Source organism: Callithrix jacchus, chromosome 1 (assembly GCF_049354715.1).
Source record: "Callithrix jacchus isolate 240 chromosome 1, calJac240_pri, whole genome shotgun sequence".
Taxonomy (NCBI): domain Eukaryota; kingdom Metazoa; phylum Chordata; class Mammalia; order Primates; family Cebidae; genus Callithrix; species Callithrix jacchus.
This window is the reverse complement of record NC_133502.1, coordinates 25,729,180-25,749,379: the sequence shown is the minus strand read 5'-3', so window position 1 is coordinate 25,749,379 and position 20,200 is coordinate 25,729,180. Positions and strand designations below refer to the sequence as shown.

General features: G+C 46.1%; 1 protein-coding gene across 1 annotated transcript in view; it reads left to right on the top strand.

Moving 5' to 3' along the window:
• The window catches only part of COL4A1 (collagen type IV alpha 1 chain), a 151,186-nt gene extending 131,281 nt beyond the window's left edge, over nucleotides 1–19,905 (top strand). The window contains exons 43-52 of the mRNA XM_017970460.4: nucleotides 758–891; nucleotides 3,433–3,505; nucleotides 4,342–4,413; nucleotides 5,688–5,816; nucleotides 7,171–7,269; nucleotides 8,272–8,484; nucleotides 9,293–9,470; nucleotides 13,347–13,461; nucleotides 16,469–16,641; nucleotides 18,530–19,905. Coding sequence (XP_017825949.2) covers nucleotides 758–891; nucleotides 3,433–3,505; nucleotides 4,342–4,413; nucleotides 5,688–5,816; nucleotides 7,171–7,269; nucleotides 8,272–8,484; nucleotides 9,293–9,470; nucleotides 13,347–13,461; nucleotides 16,469–16,641; nucleotides 18,530–18,611 — 1,268 coding nt within the window. The 3' untranslated portion in view covers nucleotides 18,612–19,905. The remainder of the gene's footprint in view (nucleotides 1–757; nucleotides 892–3,432; nucleotides 3,506–4,341; nucleotides 4,414–5,687; nucleotides 5,817–7,170; nucleotides 7,270–8,271; nucleotides 8,485–9,292; nucleotides 9,471–13,346; nucleotides 13,462–16,468; nucleotides 16,642–18,529) is intronic.
• The last annotated feature ends 295 nt before the right edge of the window (nucleotides 19,906–20,200 follow it).

Here is a 20,200-nt window from a genome sequence, read left to right as displayed (position 1 = left end):
AAGGAAATGATTGGACAAGCCTGGACGCATGTCCCATCGGTGGCATTTGACTTAAAGCAGCACAGCTCTTGGGTACACTTCTGGGTTCTGACCAAGACCCCTATAGGGCAGCACAGATGCCCAGGCACCACTAGACCATTGGCCATTTCAGACTTAGAGACAGCAGCATTTCTATTTCCTTCCTTCCTTCCTTCCTTCCTTCCTTCCTTCCTTCCTTCCTTCCTCCCTCCCTCCCTCCCTCCCTCCCTCCCTCCCTCCATCCCTCCCTCCCTCTCTGCCTCTCTCCCTCCTTCCCTCCCCGCTTCCTTCTTCCCTCCCTCCCTCCCTCTGTTCCTTCCTCCCTCCCGCCCTCCCTCCCTCCCTTCTTCCCTCCCTCCCTCCCTCCCTTTGTTCCTTCCTCCCTCCCACCCTCCCTCCCTTCCTTCTTCCCTCCCTCCCTCCCTTCTTCCCACCCTCCCTCCCTTCCTCCCTCCCTCCCTCCCTCCCTCCATCCATCCCTCCCTCCCTCTCTGCCTCTCTCCCTCCTTCCCTCCCCCCTTCCTTCCTCCCTCACTCACTCCGTCCCTCCCTCCCTTCCTTCCTTCCTCCCTCCCTCCCTCCCTTCCTGGACCTGCCTCGATTTCTGTCTCAAGGTTCATACTGTTGGTCCAGTGTTGTATCAGCAAGGGGCTGTGGGTGGCAGTATTGAGAGCATCACAGCCCAGGGCCCCTTGTGCATATCTAACCCCGAATGTGTGGCTTTCTTCTCTTCCATTAGGACTTCCGGGACCCATGGGGCCTCCAGGGTTTCCTGGGATTGATGGAATAAAAGGTGACAAAGGACAACCCGGCTGGCCAGGAGCACCCGGTGTCCCAGGGCCCAAGGGAGACCCTGGATTCCAGGGCATGCCTGTGAGTTACTGATTTGTAGATTACTTTTTTAAAGGAGACTTTTCTGACCACAAGTATTCATATGTGTCTATGTGTGTGCGTATTGTGTATGTGTGTGTGTGTGTGTGTGCGTATTGTGTGTATGTGTCTATGTATGTGCGCATTGTGTGTGTGTGTGTGTTATACTCCCACTCCCACGTCCCCTCTAAATCAGTTCTTTCTTTCCTGCCAGTAACCCACATTTTTATTGGCATCAGAGTAGGAAACTATTGTAACATTTTTTACAATCCAGTTTTCCAAGAACCATTAAAAGGAAAATGTTATACTGCTGGAAACTATGGCTCAATGCCTACATTAAATACCTATTTACAAACTCAACATAAAAAGCAAGCCAGTGTTGTTTTGCAAAGAACAATTCCGTAAAACGAGCCCAGCCATCTCTTAGGATTGGCGGAAGGACTGGGGATTGGAGTTGAACAGTTCAAGTCTTGAAAGATGATAAGCAGCCATAGCCAGCGACAGCCCAGCTCTTTACTGACCTTACCCAGACACAGAGTCTAAGCGGTGACTTAGACAAGCCTTTGGAGAGCACATCTCAGGGTGCAATAAGTGACCAGTGTGTGTGCACGCACATGTGACCGTGTGTGTGTGCGTGCGTGTGTGCACATGTGTGCGCATGTGTGTGCGTGTCTGTGTGCATGCACGTGTGTGCATGTGTGCATGTGTGCACGCGTGTGCCTGTGTGTGTGCATGTGTGTGCGTGATTTAACTTGGGTCCTTTGCCGTACCTGACTATGTAGCCCTTCTTAGCGGTGGTCATAGATCTTTGGTTGGATTCTCAGCTTAACCACAAGCGTGGCTAAAGGACTGTGTTTCTGTGGCTTGCTGATTCAGATAGCTGGGTTCGCAGAGCTTTATTCTCTGTGTCTGTCTCTGTTTCCTCTCTCTGTCTCCGTCTGTCTGTCTGCCTCTCTCTCTCTGACATACATTAGGAGAAAGAGAGTGTGTCGGGGAGATTGGGAGCAGGAGGGATTTGAGACAGACCTTTGCAGTGATTTGGAGCCAGCAGGAGTCTTCTGTGAGTCACGTGTTCTCCCAAACAGGGAGAACGTGGACTGCTCCTCAGCAGTAGAGGCTTGGCATAGAGTCATAGACTACCTCCCAAGGATGATGCAGAATGACTAAGCTTGCCAGGTGCACAGCACGTGGTGCTGATTTCCTTCAGAATCAGGAAGCTATGAAATGCTTGTGAACAGTGGCACAGAACTGGCTGTGAGGAGTTGCAACAGTTGTGTTTACCCGCTCCCTGTCCTCAGAGCTGTGTGCACATTTCCACAGTAGTGTATGCGAATGTATTTTGGGGTTTCTGTTGCTATATTGCAGTTTTCCAGTAACGAAAGTATAGATAATTTATCAAGTATTCATGTATTCCCATGTTTATTCCTCAGTAACATAGAACTATACTCCATTCCCAGCCAGGCGTGGTGGCTCATGCTTGTAATCCTAGCACTTTGGGAGGCCAAAGTGGGAGGATGACCTGAGGTTAGGAGTTTGAGACCAGCCTGGCCAACATGGCGAAACAATGTCTCTACTAAAAATACAAAAATTAGCATGGTGGTGCATGCCTGTAATCCCAGCCACTTAGAAGGCTGAGGCAGGAGAATTGCTTTAACCCAGGAGTCAGAGATTGCAGTGAGCCGAGATGGTACCAATACACGCCAGGCTGGGTGACAGAGCAAGACTCTGTCTCAAAAAAAAAACAAGGAAAAAAGAGAAAGAAAGGGGATACACCCTATTCCTGCTGCCAATCAGTGTCTCCCTGCCTGTTTCTTTATACATACGTGTGTATAAATGTGTGTTTGCATATGTGTTTATATGCATATATATTTGTTCATGTTATTTTGGTTCGACACTTTGGAAATAAGGCTAAGAAACAAATGTACATAAGAAATAAGATAGCTTGTTATGTGCCGCTGCCCTCCACTAGAGGAAGGAGCGACTGCATTGACCTGGCAAGAAAATGAGCCCATATTTTAAAATACACGAATCTTGCCACATTATAAAGGAAAATACTCCTTCTTTAGCATTTTTAAATTCTTTCCATATTTAAAGTCAGTTTTCAGGTAAGGCCTGAAGCTAATTCTAAAGAAAAATGACTGTGCTTGTTGGTTAGGGGGAAAGTTTTCAAGACAGTTGGCTGAGCGGTACTGTGTGCCTATGCGGCTGTTACGGGTGTTGAGGGCATCCTGGCTCTTTCTGTGGCATCGTGCTGTGGGCCAGAGGTGGCCAGGGCCGGACGTTCTCCTGCTCCTCAGGAATGCCCCCTGCGATGGACAAGCAGAGGGGACACGTGGGAGGGACACAAGCGCTTCCACTTCGCAGCTTCCTGGTGGAGGCTCGCAGAGGCTTTGTTATTCCATCACGTAAGAAACCACAAGGCACCATTTGTACACAAACGTGCTTTGCAAAATGTTGAGGGCTATTTCAGTTTTCCCACTAGCAGGTTAGGAGACTTAACCTACATGTCCTGAGCAAGTCCCCACCTCTTCTTTGTGTGTCTAGGGAATTGGTGGCTCTCCAGGAATCACAGGTTCTAAGGGTGATATGGGACTTCCAGGAGTTCAAGGATTTCAAGGTAAGACGGTCCAGGCCTTGCTGCACCACCTTTGCAGCAGGAGATGCTGTGCGAGGAGCTCCCTAGTCTTCGGCACGTTAATGCTGATGGCCCCGGTGCCATTGCAGCACGAGACACTGTTCTCTTCAAATTAAAACCGGCGTTTCTGGATGGCAGCCCAGTTTGTGTGATCTTATGGATGCCTGCATAAAGACATTCTGATTTTCTTCTTACAAATCAATGGATCATTAACATCTCAATAAGAAGTCATGGGTTTGGGCTATTCATTAATTTATTCGTATATTAAACAAACATTTTCGGAGTCCTTACCAGCTCCCAGGCACTGCAGTTTTTACTGCTGAGTCAGAGACACATGAAAGGCGAATAAAACAGGCCTCAGCCTCAGGGTGCCTTGTAGTCCAATTGGGGACATGCATGAATCAGATTGTGACCAAAACAGTGTCCTCTGCCCCTCTGCTAGTTGGATTATTTTAGAATTTGTTGCATGCTTATAAAAATGTAGCTTCTGGGTTCTAGAAAAAAGAGTTTCATCAAAAGTTTTACTCGAGTGACAGAAAGAATGCTGTTTTCTTCCTTGAGGACAAATTGGAAATTTGATCACTGTGTATGTGTATGTATACATGTGTATACATGCACATATGTATGCATATGTATGTGTATATGTATGCCTGCATAAGCAGATGTGTGAATGTGTGTATATGGGTATGCATATGAGTGTATGTATATGCATTAATGCATTTGTGTACATGTATGTATGTGCACTAGAGAGGTGCACACACACATATTTGTATATCATTGAGAATTCTGTGCAAAGACAATGCTTTTCCTCTGCTTAGGTGCAAAAGGGCTTCCTGGCCTCCAGGGAATTAAAGGTGATCAAGGAGATCAGGGTGTCCCAGGAGCTAAAGGTAGGAGAGTTTGTTCATCTGTGGCTACCTTACTGGTGCTTTGTGAAAATGTAAAAGCCATGAATGAACAGAATTGGGGTGTTTGGTTTTTCACATGTAAAATGACTTGAAAATCACTGGAAAACAGTTGATTGAGAATTCTTTGCAGCAAGTTGGCATTTTAACATCCACTTATCTGGAAGTAGAATCTGATAAATCCAGGACTGAGGGAGACTCCAGGGGAGGGGTGCCTGAGGTTCTTGCTGACAAGCTCAGAATTCAAAAACTCCCCAAAGGATTTAAAGTTAGCCTGAAATCAACCTCTGAAAGTTATAACAGGAAAGAAAATCAGTCTTGCACTTAGAGGCAGAGTGCATTCCTGCTGCACAGTGAAGGATTCTTCTGGGAATGGTGCTGCTGGCTTCTCTACCAGTGGGAGCCCACAGCATGAAGCGCTCAGCAAACCATGACATCATCTCACAAGGGAATGGTTTAAGCACAGTATCCATCCTGTTTCCTCTCTGTAGAGTAGACCATATTTCTAGGGCATCATTGAATTTTCAAAACCATGTTTTGGGAGAGAGAACAAGAAGCCATGTGCTCTGAGAAGTGGAGCGCAAAGAAGGAGAGGAGAGGAGGGTGTGTGGAAGGGGAGGGAAGGTTGAGGGTACTGGGCTGAAGACGGGGGGGCTGAGGGAGGAGGAGAGAAGGAGGGTGTGTGGAAGGGGAGGGGAAGTTGAGGGTACTGGGCTGAAGACAGGGAGGCCGAGGGGACCTCGCACTTTGTGTGGTTCTTACCACATGCCAAGACCTGTCATGCAGAAGAAGGATTAAGTTCATTCATCACTCAAAGATCAGGACCAGTGTGATCCTCTGCAGTAGGGCAGGTTTCAGATGAGTGTGGGAAAAGCATCCTAATCACAGAGCGGCACTCTCCACATCAGAAGTGGGACACCTGGGAGGAACAAGCTTCTCTCCCCACCAGGAGGGCTGGCACGAGGCTGCGGGGATGGTTGTCAGGGGTCCCAGAGCCCAGAACGCAGTGGGAAGTTACACTGATGCCCCAATGCCTTTGCCAGTCCTGAGAGTTCAGGATTTCAGGTTAAAGTAATAAAGAAAGATGTTCAGATTGGACATGTTTTTGTGAAGACCTGATTCCTCGGGTTTTGAGAATGGTTTTACCTTTGGGAGTATGTTCTGTTTGGGTAACTTCACCTGGGACTCTCCTTGTGAAGTTGTTTCTGCCCTCGATAAGTGGACAGTGAAATTGATCAATGGCTTCCCTATTTCCACAGGTCTCCCGGGTCCTCCTGGCCCCCCAGGTCCTTATGACATCATCAAAGGGGAGCCTGGGCTCCCTGGTCCGGAGGGCCCCCCAGGGTTGAAAGGACTTCAGGGACCTCCAGGCCCTAAAGGCCAGCAAGGTGAGAAGGCTCAGCTTCTGCAAGGTGGTATGGGGAACCCAGAGGGGCGGTGGGCAGAGTTCCTCCTCACCCATGTGTCTAAGACAAGTTTCTGGGTAATGATTAGACACACATATGAATATGAGTTTCTTACCTCCCTTCAATGCATATCGAAACCCATGACATTTTTAAAGGGACCTAAAAAAATCCATAAGAAAATGCAGGAAAAGCTAGAGGAAGATATAAAAACACATCTGTGTTCAGTTAGAAAAACATGGGCTCAAAGAACCAAACCAGATCATTATCTTCCCCGCTCCCCGCTCCTGCTCCAGATGGGGGTGGTGGGCACAAATCTGGAGTGGTAAAAGGCAGTGCTCTCCACCCATGCCCTCAGGAGCACTGCCTGACTGGCGCCGTCTGCACTATTCTCTGTTGTTTCCCAAAACCGTGACCTAGTCTTTCTGCTTATTTGAACTAAACATCTCCTATTTCAAGAGCTACTGATAAGGAGTGGGTGGGAAGTAAAGGGAATGAAAACATTTAAAGTTGAAAAGTAGCATCAGTGAAAATTTAAAGATACTTAAGCATAAGCTGACCAGGCTCAGTGGCTCACACCTATGTAATTGCAGCATTTTGGGAGGTTGAAGTGGGAGGATCACTTGAGCCCAGGAGTTCAAGACCAGCCTGGGCAACATAGGGAGAGTCTGTCTCTACAAAATAATAATTAAAAAAAAATTAGCCAGGTGTGGTGGTGCATGCTTGTGGTCCCAGCTACTCGGGAGGCTGAGATGGGAGGATTGCTTGAGACTGGGAGGTAGAGGCTGCAGTGAGCCAGCCTGGGTGACAGAGTGAGATCTAAGAAAGAGGGAAAGAGAAGCGGGGGAGGGAGGAAGGGGAGGGAGGGAAGGTGGGAGGAAAGGAGAGGAAGGGGAGGGAGGGAGGAAAGGGAAAAGAAAGAAAAAGGAAAGAAAGAAAGAAAACGTTATGTATGTGAAAACAAAAAACTATCCATGTCAGTATATCTGTTGCCTAAAAATTGAGACCCCAGAATATGGCTGAGAGGGAAATGTTTATCCAGTCTCTCATTCCCTCCACATTGCCTGCCTTTTCCAAACCAATCTGCCAAAGTGTGAGCAAGCAGGGAGAACTCAGAACGAGGTGGCCAAACACACCCCCATATGAGTATCCAGCTGCTTCTGCGAAGTCTGTACCCGACTTTGTGGGAAGCAACTCCTGGCTGTCCAAGAAAATGTTCTCACCTGCACTGAGACTTCCTGCCTGCCTCCCGGAGCACTGAAGGGGATGCTTGAGAAGGGAAGGGAGACATACAGCCTGCTGCTGTACAGGACCATGAGTTCTTTTTCCTCTACCTCAGGTGTGACAGGACTGGTGGGTATACCTGGACCCCCAGGTATTCCTGGGTTTGACGGTGCCCCTGGCCAGAAAGGAGAGATGGGACCTGCCGGGCCTACTGGTAGGTTGTGAGACTTCGGGCTTAATTACCCTCTACCGGGATCTGGGATAGAAGCAGCAGACCCAGGCACGGGGAGAGCAGCCAAACGTAGCTGCAAGAGTTCCTTGAAAGATTTCCGAAGGAGTCTGTTTCTTAGAAGGAATAGGCTCAAATAGAAGAGCTGAAGGAGTGTCTTTTTCTGTGTAGACAGATACTGATCAAAGTGTACATTTCCCAGATGTTGTTGAAAGGCAGCCAGTAGTGGCGGCCCATCCCATTCTTAAGTGGGAGGTGAGCTGCAGCTATGAAAATTCTATTCAGCAAAGGACAACAGAAAGTAGAAATGAAAACAATGCCAGCATTGAGCCAAAGACATGAGATAAACCTGATTTGCTTCCTTAGGAGAAGGGACACTTGAGTGTCCCATGAGGCCAAAAGGCTGAGGCCACTGACTTACTGGACAAACAGCTCAGCCCAGCAGACTTGGGCGCAGTTTTGCACATGGCACAGTTAGGTAGGGGACAGAAGCAGTCCTTGCCTGCGAGGTCCCTTACAGCTCCATTTCCATATGTACGCTTTGGGCTGCTATGGAGGAGAAAATGCCCTAAGATGAGGTTGTTTAATGATTCCATAATAATCCTCCCTGAGAGGAGCCTCACAATTCCATGTGAATGACAAGCACAGAGTCACATCATTCATTTATTTTCATTTATTCATATATCTGTTTTCATATATGTCATATATTCATTGAACTAAATTGTTCAAGCCTCTGCTCTGCACCAACACTGTGCTTATAAAAATATCTTGAGGTGCTATGTGAGAGAAAAAGTTAGGATACCGTGAAGGACAGGCCATTGTATTTAGTTAGCTGCGCATTTATTTTTGTTTTAGACTTTTTGGTAACATGAATAGGTAGGATGCTTTGTGGAAATATATTAAAAACTCTTTGGAGAAAATGAATTTGAAAGCTTTCAGGGGAACGTGGTTGCAATTAGAGAAACTAATTTGTCTTCTATCTTCCAGGTCCAAGAGGATTTCCAGGTCCACCAGGCCCCGATGGGTTGCCAGGATCCATGGGGCCCCCAGGCACCCCATCTGTTGATCACGGCTTCCTTGTGACCAGACACAGTCAAACAATAGATGACCCACAGTGTCCTTCTGGGACCAAAATTCTTTACCATGGGTACTCTCTGCTCTATGTGCAAGGCAATGAACGGGCCCACGGCCAGGACTTGGGTAAGACGTCTGCAGATCCACGCATTCGTTCAGGGTCGGTGTGTTGAGTGCCTTCGTGCGCAGGGCTGGACTCACGTCTGCTGCTGCAGTGAGGCAGCCGTGAGTGAAAAAGCAGCCCGGCCCCATCTCCCTCCCTTGATTACAAATAGCAATTCGACAGCTGCTGTATTGCTAATGGCAAGCCAAGAAATATAAAAGCTGAATGTTGGAAAATCTTTAATAAAACTTTAGGTCTCACCTTCGGTTTATCAAGTAGGACCAGGATTCCTGGAGTGCGCTCAGCAGTTCGCAATGATGCCGCTTCACAACTGCTCTTTGTAAAAAAACTGTCTACATTATTCGGTCTGAAATTCTCTGCAGCTGCTGAGCTCTGCTCCTCTCATTTAGATCATCAGAAAGCTACAGATCTGTCCTCATTATCTTAGTCCGCCCCAGATATCCTCCACCAAACTGTTTTAGTTTTCCGTACCTTCAACTTTTATCAGGGTTAGAATCAACAAGCTGCTATAGAAAGAGCCTCCCTACATTTTCCGCAAGACTCTTGTTAAAGATGTCGCCCAGTTTGTTATTGTCCATTGCAGAGTTAAGTTCCTTCTAGAATTCAGTTTTAGGAAAAGGTTTCTTTGTGCTGGTTAACTGGTTTTGCTTCCTTTAATAAAAAATGTCCTAGATAATTCTTTATACATTTCCATGTCAGTGATCATGTGGATGTATGCTTTCGCTTGTTGTCCGGCTGAAATGCACTTTACATAGCGATAGATTGTGAATTACAAGGAAGACACCTGACCTGGTCTCCTCCCTCGTCCAGGCACGGCCGGCAGCTGCCTGCGCAAGTTCAGCACCATGCCCTTCCTGTTCTGCAATATCAACAACGTGTGCAACTTCGCATCACGGAACGACTACTCGTACTGGCTGTCCACTCCCGAGCCCATGCCCATGTCAATGGCACCCATCACAGGGGACAACATAAGACCATTTATTAGTAGGTGAGTCGAGCATGTATAGGGACAAATGCATAATTGAAGAAGGAAAGTCTCTGGTCCGGGCAAGCATATTTTTTCCATTTTTCTCCACAACATTCAGTCCATTTCCATTTAGTTTATTATTTGTGATATCCAAGTTTTGTCATAGAAGTCAGCCATAAAAATTGTTTGACATAAAAGTCAGTTGGCTGGGCACAGTGGCTCATGTCTGTAATCCCAGCACTTTGGGAGGCTGAGGCGGGAGGATTGCTTGAGCCCAGAAGTTCAAGACAAGCCTGGGCAACATGACAAGACTTCACCTCTACAAAAAATACAAAAATTAGCTGGATGTGGTGATGCGAGCCTATAGTCCCATTTACAAGGGAGGCTGAGGTGGGAGGATCACTTAAGCTTGGGATGTTGAGGCTGAAGTGAGCCGAGATCATGCCACTGCACTCCCGCCTGGGCAACAGAGTGAGACCCTGTCTCAAAAAGAAAAGAAGTCAGTTATCCTGTTTTAAAATTATACTGCAAAACCATGGCGAGGTAATGCCGAGCTTGCACCTGACTCACTGCAGTGAGTACCTTTCTTCCTATGAGCAAAGTGATGTCACTTGATTCTTCAGCAAGTGTTAGAACAGTGTTTCTCAATCTTTCCTTTTTAAAAAATAGTAACTTCCCCAAGGAGCCTTTGAAGACAATGTTTTTGGAATCATCCCTGCCCCTATGATTTTTTAAAAAATTATTTTTAATTTTGGTAAAATACACATAACATGAAATTTGCCACTGTAATCATTTTAAAGTGTATAGTCCAGTGGCGTGAAGTACATTCCCGTCATTGTTTAACCATCACGAGCATCCATCTCTAGAACCTCCGCGCTCCCGCCTGGGCGACAAGAGCAAAACTCTGTCTCAAAAGAAAAAAAAGTTTATTGCTTAGAAATACTCAAAATAATGGTTAAGGGGCCGGTGAACAAATAGACTAAGAATCTATTCTGTAATTTTACATTTTACATATCAAGATAATAAACGATAAAAAAGGATAAAAAGTTTTTTTTATATTCCCTTCAAAGAAACCAGCAGTCTTTGAATATGAAGAAAGATGTGGCAGTATCAGCTAAGAAGTGCCCTAGCCAAGCACTTTTCAAGATAAAAGGGAAGCGAATGCTGTGCCTCTCACCCAACTTCTATCACTTGAGGAACATGCCCTGTTTGGACCACGACCAGGGTTGTGTGCCAGGCAGGTCCCGGCAGATCACAGTTTAGTGAGAGAGCTGTGTCACGTGGGACCATGGATCAGAAGGGCTGGAAGGCGCCTCCTATGTGGGAAAATCTTAGCTCTTTGATCCCCGTACATGAAAATCTCTACCGACAGTTTTCTTTGATTTTTTTTGAGCTATAAGAAAACTTATAGGTCTTAAAATGGAGAATATCATTATTACACCTCCAGAATGACACTTTTCAGAACGCAGGTAATACTTCTTCTGTGCCAGTGGCTGCCAAGTAGTGACTGTCTAGAGACTTTTCTTGTTTGGAACCCTGCCTGATAACTAGAAGGAAAAGTGACAACTTTTGTGGGTTTCTTTTTTTAGCTTCCATTACACAACAGGTAGAAAATGACCATTCATTTATATTTCTCCTATTTCCCTCCTCAACATTGTTGACTTTTGACCTTGATTCATTTGAAGACACAGGAGCTCTGGCAGGCGTTGGTGTTCCAGAAACAGGTCTCAGTGAAGCTGTGTGTCTGAGACCAGCATTTCTCTGTGATGCATTCTCTGCGATTGCTTTCAGTAACATACCCCTGGTCTGTGGGCACCAACAAGAGCCTAAGATTTCTGAATGTTTTAATCCTGAGACAGGCTTATAAAACCACTGGAGAGGTGCTACACCTCAGAGTCTAAGCAATAGGCACAGCGTTTTCCACTTAATACGTAATTGGACCAGAAAGTCCTGAAATGTCCCAGAACTGTACATTTCCAGATCTTTACATCTTTGTTAGTTGACACATGGAAGCTCAGCTAAAGAGACCTTCCCAGGCGCATCCTTGAAGCCGCTGCCCTTGCATAAGTTCTGCCTCTACCTCCCTCCTGTAGAGCGGCTGCCCCATTCTCCATGTCTCTGAGCAGACAGGTTTCCATGGTTACTTAACCTAGTGGTTTCCCACTTCTCAGAACTTACAGGTTCCTTCTCAGGATTTCCCTTTCGAGAGACCCTAAAGCTTATTATTTAGAAATAGCACATGATATAAAATCCTTCATTTCGAGCAGAGAAGGTGGCGATTTTACTGCTTCCATCCTGATAGTAGGACACAATATTCTAAATATGTTCTCGCTTTCTGCAAAGAAGACTCACGAGGTAATTACTGATGGCTAATTGCTCTGACGAAAAGACGCTGGCTTGAGAGCAAGGAGAGCCGCGTTTTAGTTCTGTCTTAGGCACAGCCCACCCGCCTTAGTTTCTTCATATGCATTATGGAGAGTTTGGCCATTTGAATTTTCAAGAACCATACAGCTCTTTACGCCCGCAGTGGGGCAGGACCGCCCTCTCTATAGCCCCTTGAAGCCATCAGCCCAGAGACAGTCTGAAAAAGACAAAGCTCTTCCCGCCAGGCTGTTTTTCTAGTTCTCCTGTCTAGCAAACAGATGGCGGCAGATGTATAAGGCCAATTTCAGTGACTGTTGTTTAACTGAACCTTTTAATTTGTCTGCATTTGGGTGAATAAAATAGAAAATGGCACACACCACACACACACAAGTCCATGGGAAATCAAATAAATGACTCATTCAGTCCTACTCCCCCTTCTGATCCACTTTCATGCAAATGTCCCAGTGTAACTAGGTGTAATTATTAACACCATTGATAGTCATTTATCAGCATTGTTAACACTCTGTTCATTTTGTGACTTGAATATAATTATTCACTGTTGGTGTTTAATTATTTTTTTAAACAAAGCATTATCCCACCATCAAGGGTTCCCATCATTGAGAGGGTCTTAGTCAGAACACTGTGCTGTTTTAATTCATTTCTGGTACAGTCCCAAGGCTGAGCTGAGCCAGCCTGGCTTGGGAGGCATCCTGTCCTTGGGTGGGTCTTCTGGGGGTCACTTCAGCTGCGGTGGATACTGACGGCCTCGGACCTTGAACCTCTGAGCCAAGGGGGCAGACCCGAAAATAAGTTTCCTGCAAGAGGCCCATGTGGACGTTCAGCCTCAAGTCCATTAAAGAGTAGATTGTTTGTCTTAACTCATCTCACTAAGTGCATTTCTTATACTAAAGATTATTCGTGGCTTCAAACTGTTGCATTCCAGAAGGAGTAGCTCTTGGATTGCACCAGCTTTTTTTCTGAAGCATTCATTGTGCTTGTGGAAATACATACTCATTGTGGAAAAGATTGGGAAAGACTCAAATGCACAAAGAAGAAAAGTCGCCTGGAACCCCAGGCCTTGCAGGGAGCCACTGTTAGAGCTTGGCCTTCTTATTTTTCCCTTCTACAAGACAGATGGTTAAATAATGCATGTTGGATCTATTTTTTAAACAATTTTTTAGAAGCAGGTCTCGCTATGTTGGTCAGGCTGGAGAGCAGTGTCACACAGGCAGGCTGAGCATAGCTCCCTGCAGCCTCAAACTCCTGGCCTCAGCCTCCCGAGTAGCCGGGACTGTAGTCCTGAGTCCTGCCCTATTTTGAATTGAATGTTTTAATCCTGAGACGGGCTTATAAAACCAGCGGGGAGGTGCTAAACCGCAGAGTCTAAGCAATGGGCACAGTGTTTTCGACTTCATGTGTAATTGGACCGGAAAGACCAAGTGAGGACGTTGGGTGCGGGACCAACTGCCGTGCATGGAGGGCGGCCTCTGCCCTGTGCCCCAGCTGTGCTGAGTGTCTCTGCTCCACTTCCAGGTGTGCTGTGTGTGAGGCACCCGCCATGGTGATGGCTGTGCACAGTCAGACCATTCAGATCCCTCCGTGCCCCAGTGGGTGGTCCTCGCTGTGGATCGGCTACTCATTTGTGATGGTAAGTGTCTGGGGAGATGCCGTATTTCTCTGAAAGAGCCCCACTCGTGCCCCATAGTTGCCTCTGTCTGGTGCCTCCACACCTGGGAGTTCTCTGCATCTTGCTGCTGAAGCCCTTCCTTCCTCCTCTGACCGTCCCCTTCCAAAGCATGTCCAGAAGCCTGGCCTGCTCTGCCTGGCGACAGTAGGGGTCTCTGGCACCAGCCAGAACCCTCCTCTGCTCACAGCCAAGGTAGCTGGAATGAGCATCTTCCTGGACATGCAGGCCCAGGCCTCTGCTTCCCTGTGGGTGCTCTGCTCAGGTGCTCTGCGGCTCTGTTCCAGCTCTGGCAATATGAACAGCTTCATATTGCAACCAGCTTCTCCATACGACCAGCTTCTCTATATCAGCAGCTTCTCCATTTGAGCAGCTTCTCTATATGACCAGCTTCTCCATAAGACTAGTTTCTCTAAATGGCCAGCTTCTGCATATGTTTCTCTACCTGACCAGCTTCTCTCTATGAGCAGCTTCTCTATATGAGCAGCTTCTGCATATGACCAGTTTCTCTATATGACCAGCTTCTGCATATGACTAGTTTCTCTATATGACCACCTTCTCTCTGTGAGGAGCTTCTCTATATGACCAGCTTCTCTCTATGAGCAGCTTCTCTATATTACTAGTTCTCTATATGACCAGCTTCTGCATATGACCAGTTTCTCTCTATGACCAGCTTCTCTCTATGAGGAGCTTCTCTACCTGACCGGTTCTCTATATGAGCAGCTTCTCTACATGGAGTGGAGGCCTGCTTCATAGAAAGGAGGAAGAGACCCTGCATATGGGGAGTACACATTCTACTACAACATGCACGAGCTTGAAAGCAGAAGCTTGACTTAGGGCGCGAACACCCAAGGACTGGCTGTGGCCCTCTTGGGCTGGTGCCACCCGAGACCCTTCTCACGGGGCAAGGACTGCTCTCCTATCCCCAGGGCTTCCCTTCCCTACAAAAGTCAACTAAAACAGAAAACAAGGCCCCTGTCTGATAATGCTCATTGTAGCTTATTTTATTCTGTCACCTCAGTTGACAGTATTGATTAAATATATACAAGTCCTGAGGTTATAAGATCAGGGTCCTCCTGGAATTTGCCAATTCCCAGTAAACACCCTACACACACATCTGCAATCTCATTGGAAGATCACGGTCCTCTTGGAATTTGACAGTTCCCAGTAAACACCCTACACACACGTCTGCATTCTCATTGGAAGATCACGGTCCTCTTGGAATTTGCCAATTCCCGGTAAACACCCTACACACACATCTGCATTCTCATTGGAAGATCACGGTCCTCTTGGAATTTGCCAGTTCCCAGTAAACACCCTACACACACGTCTGCATTCTCATTGGAAGCCCTAGTTCCATCTTCACACTGTCAGGCATGGGTAAGTTGTACATTTGACCCACAGATGAATGTTATTTATTATCTGATTGACAGGGAACAGGGCTTCATAGCTATTTTCTTCTGTAAATTATTCCAGTTGTAGAAAAAATTGGAAGGAAAACCATTTTTTAAATGTTTGAGTGAGGACACTGAGTGCAGATACAGGGTCGCCCAGGGATGGTGCAGAGCCTGCCCTGTGCCTCAGCCGTGTGGAGGGTCTCTGCTGTGCGAGGCGCCCACCATCACAGTGGGGCATCATGGCGATTTCCCTTCTACTGGACTTTTCTTCTGCTTTTCTACACATTTTTTCCAAGTGTAGAAAAAGTTGGCAGGAAAGCAGTGTTTTACCTGTTTGTGCATGGATACAAGTTTGATTGTGTGATTTGTGGGCTTGATTGTGCTGCAGGTAGACTCTTCCTGCTGCAGCACCGCCAGGCTAACAGGCTGTTCCAGTGACTCCAAGTGCTGCATTGTGACTACTTTAGAGAGCCGAAAAGGTTGAAAATGCCGTATAGAGAAATCAGGACACTAACTGATATAAGCATGCCATTTTCACTAAAAGGGAGATTGGGTTTGTCACTCCGTAATCATGAGAAATACTGAGTGGAATCTCTGTCAGAGGAAGCCAACAGTAGCACTGAGGAGCCACAAGAAAACCATTGCTACCACCAACCCTTGTCCAGGTCCGCACAGATCTGAAACAGTGATTGCCTGTAATTTCTCTAAATCAGGAGCAAACAACAATAATGAGCTTCTAGAGAACAGTGTCTTCCAGCACCTCCTCTGAGCTCTCAGGACGGTGGCTCCGGTCTGGAGGTCTGGAGACCTTGCCTCTGCTCCACCTTGAAGCTGGTCAGATCCCAGAATGTCCTCATCTGGGAATCACTGGACTTGCCTTGTCCCCAGAGGTCCCTTGTGTCTCCAGAATTCTTGAGTTCCCCTTTCTCATATCTGAAACAGTAGTCACGGGATCCATTGTAATGTCTCGGTCATGGTTGGATGTCATTCATTCTAAGGTCTTGGTTTCTGAGTCCAGGTAGGTCCTCCTTAAACCTGCTAGACCAAAATGCAATTTGATGAAGTTACAATAATAGCTATTTTTCTCTTTCTCTTGTTTTCCTCTTTTTAAAGAAAAATATTGATGATGATTATTTACCTTATTATAAGATAAACAGCATCTAATACAGCAGAATGCATTTTGAAGTTGGATTCCACGTCAGTTGGTTACAGCATTATTTGCACATTTTGGCTATCGCCTTGTGCTCCACGTTAGAATGGGTTGGAGTGTTTCAAAACTAATACACAGCGAGCACATTTAAACTCTAATAAAGCTGGGCTGGTCACCTATTTGGGGAGCAGCTGTTGGATGATCCCTGGTTCCCTTCTTGAGCACTATGGGGCCCCAGCCATGCAGGGACAGACTCGCTGGCCAGCGCGAGCATTTGGGCACAGTGTGTCCTGTGGTGATCACACGAGGCTGCAGTATGTGGCTTTCCAGAGGGAACACCCTGGCGCCTTCCTGGGAAGCATCGATCTCTCTCCGGGTGTTTGGGGAGGGAACCTCTGACTCATTGCTTGCATCTGTTTCGCAGCACACCAGCGCTGGTGCAGAAGGCTCTGGCCAAGCCCTGGCATCCCCCGGCTCCTGCCTGGAGGAGTTTAGAAGCGCGCCATTCATCGAGTGTCACGGCCGTGGGACCTGTAATTACTACGCAAATGCTTACAGCTTTTGGCTCGCCACCATAGAGAGAAGCGAGATGTTCAGGTAAGTGGGAGTGCTGCTCGTTTGCAGGGTGTTGGGGACCCTTTGTGGCTCTATTTTTTTAATCATCTGTGATCCATAACAGCTTCCAATGCAAAGTCTCATAGGTGGTTAGTAATGAATATTTGATGCTGCTCGACATGGGCAGATGACCAGGACGATTTTCAAAGGCACACCCTGCGTCATAGGTTTAATTTTTTCATTTACTGAAGAACTGTGAAAGACAAAGGTCATTTTCCGTTTTTTTTCTAGGCGAACGTACTAAAATGTAATTAAAGCAACTGAAATCTCCCAACAGAGCATGTTTAAAATACAATGTCTTGAATAATCCTGGGAAGAAGAAGGGAGCAGCCCTCATTTTCTTCCCATTTATAACCCTGAATGTAATGTGCACTTTGTGTAAGTTCTGAGTGATTCACAAGTTATTTTTTTAGACCTTTGCAAATAAAAATTAATTTCAGCACAAATTCAGCTGAAATGGAGAGGGAAGACTCTTCCTTTCTTTTCCATTACCAAAATCTCACCTTTAAAGACTGTCCCAAGTGGCTGCTAACCTTGCTGGAGTTGACTGGGAGCCGGGCCGGCCCCTGAAGGCCAGGAGCGCATAATGAACCCTCTGTCCCGAGCACCAGCTGCAGCTCCGGCCGGGGCCGACGCGGGAGGCTGACGGAGCTGGCACAGTTGCTTACTGTTCATTTCCAAAACAAGCGCTTCTCACCCCTGGAGATAAGCCTTTCCGTCTTCACCTTGTTGGAGAGAATTATGTGGAGCTCTGCTGTGATCCTGTCTCATTCCAGCTTAGATCATAAGAGGCAGAATAACACGCTCACCCCTGTTGTTACTCATCCAGAAAGTGCCATGTGCCTAACTGGTGGTTCAGTAGCGGCTTTCAGGGAGCTGGAAACTTGACATGAATGCTGCAGGTAGAGCCTGGCCATTCACTACCAGAATGGGCACACTTTGTTCATGTCCCAGCCGCTGGCACGTCCTCTTCTAGGGTTGACACGTAATGATGGGATTTTTTTTTTTTTTGAACCAGCAGCCTGACACAATAAACTAAAATGTTTTCTCAAAGAAAATGAGGCAAGATCCCATTAATTTAAATAATAAATTTGAGGGCACTAGAATTTACACCAACGTTGCTGAAGTAAGCAGCCCCAATCTTAGGACGAGGCACTCTCAGGCATGACTATTTTAATTTTAATAGAATTTTCTCAGTGCCAATTTTGGTTCAGATTCTACCTCTTCAATAATCGAAATAATGTAGAGTTTCTAAGCTTGAGAAAAACGTGGGACATTAAATGCCTTTACCTCTTTTTGGCCTCAAAGCAGACCATCTGCATAGAAATCCTTCAAAAGTTATAAAAGTATTTCGAAGTCTAGGGAATTACCCTGGGTTTATCACTCATCACATTATTCCACAAATATTTAATGAACACTTGCTATGTGTGCAAAGTGTTGCAGAGAATAGTATCTTCTTCTTACCCTGGAGATGTTTATGATCTAGCGGAGGAGAAAAGACAAAAAGTGGGATTGTAGGAGGAGGGGGCAGGGAAGCACAGAGGGGATGCCCAAGGCTTCGGAGTCAGACGGACGTGGCAGGGCTTCAGCTGTACACTGCAGGGCTGAAGTGTGCACCGGGCAGGTGTCAGGGCCTGGGTGTGCAGCTGGTACCGCGCAGTGCTCTGTGTGCATGAGGTCACGTCTGCACTGCGCCCAGCACGTCTCTGCTCACGATAAGGTGGACAGCAGTCACTGGGCGGTACCAGGTTGGGGCCTGATGCCAGGGGCTGGGCCGATCCCTTTGAGATTTCCGAGCAGGGCAGGCATGCTGTGTTTCTGATGCGCTGTGAGCTGATGGCCAGTGCTCTGTCTCTGTGTTGTATTTTAGGAAGCCTACGCCGTCCACCTTGAAGGCAGGGGAGCTACGCACCCACGTCAGCCGCTGCCAAGTCTGTATGAGAAGAACATAATGAAGCCTGACTCAGCTAATGTCACAACATGGTGCTACTTCTTCTTCTTGTTAACAGCAACAAATCCTAGAAATATATCCTGTGTACCTCACTGTCCAATATGAAAACCGTAAAGTGCCTTATAGGAATTTGCATAACTAACACACTCTGCTTCACTGAGCTCTTGCTGAAGGAGAAAAAGACAGCGATAAGCTTTCCATAGTGGCATATCAAGTGGCACTTTTGATGAAATAAAATAGCAGTCTGTTCTGCAATCCAGTGCACTGATGTGTGAAGTGAGAACTCCATCAGAAAACCAAAGGGTGCTAGGAGGTGTGGGTGCCTTCCATACTGTTTGCCCATTTTCATTCTTGTATTATAATGAATTTTCTACCCCCAGAGATAAATGTTTGTTTATATCACTGTCTAGCTGTTTCAAAATTGAGGTCCCTTGGTCTGTACAAATAATAGCAATGTAAAAATGGTTTTTTGAATCTCCAAATGGAATTACAGACTCAGTAGCCATGTTTTCCAACCCCCAAATATAAATTTCTGTCTTTCTGCTATGTGTGGTACTATGCAGCTGCTTTTGCAGAAATCACAACTTTCCTGTGGAATAAAGATGGTCCAAAAATAGTCAAAAATTAAATATATATATATATATTAGTAATTTATATAGATGTCAACAATTAGGCAGATGAAGGCTTAGTTTGACTTCCACTGTTAAAATAAAGCTCACGTAGTTCTCTTCCTTTGAAAGACTGTGCTGTCTCTTAACTGGTTTTAAAGACTAGGATATTGAATGTGAAACATCCGTTTCCACTGTTCAGTTCTAAACCAAAAATGATGTGTTGCCAAAAGCACACCCAGGTTCGGGAATATGGTGTCTATTATAGTGAAACATGTATTTGAGCTTCTTGTTTTTATTCTGTATTAAATATTTTCAGGGTTTTAAACACTAATCACAAACTGAATGACTTGACTTCAAAAGCGACAACCTTAAAGGCCGTCATTTCATTGGTATTCCTCCTTCTGCATCCTGGCCTGAGAAACAGCTCTGCTGAATCACGGTATCAGTATTTTTACATGTAGCACATTCAGGCCGTTTCCGTGGTTTCTCATGAGCTGTGTTCACAGACCTCAGCAGGGCATCGGACGGACCGCAGGAGGGCAGATTCGGACCACTAGGCCTGAAATGACATTTCACTAAAAGTCTCCAAAAACATTTTTAAGACTACTAAGGCCTTTTATGTAATTTCTTTAAATGTGTATTTCTTAAGAATTCAAATTTGTAATAAAACTATTTGTTTAAAAATTAAGCTTTTATTAATTTGTTGCTAGTGTCACCACAGAAGCATTGAAAGAAACTTACTGCACAAGCTGCTAATAAATGTGAAAGCTTCGCATCCTTTAGATCATTTTTATTTTGCACTTCTTCCAAATGAGAGTCACAGACTGGGGGTGAATTACAGTGATGACAACAAGGAAAAAACGTATTGGTGTTCTCTGTCTCTTCCTCTTTCGCCACCTCCTCATTCCCTCCCTTGCATTCTTCCATCTGTCCCCCCAGACAGCTGCCATCCATCTCTCCATCCATCCATTCATTCATT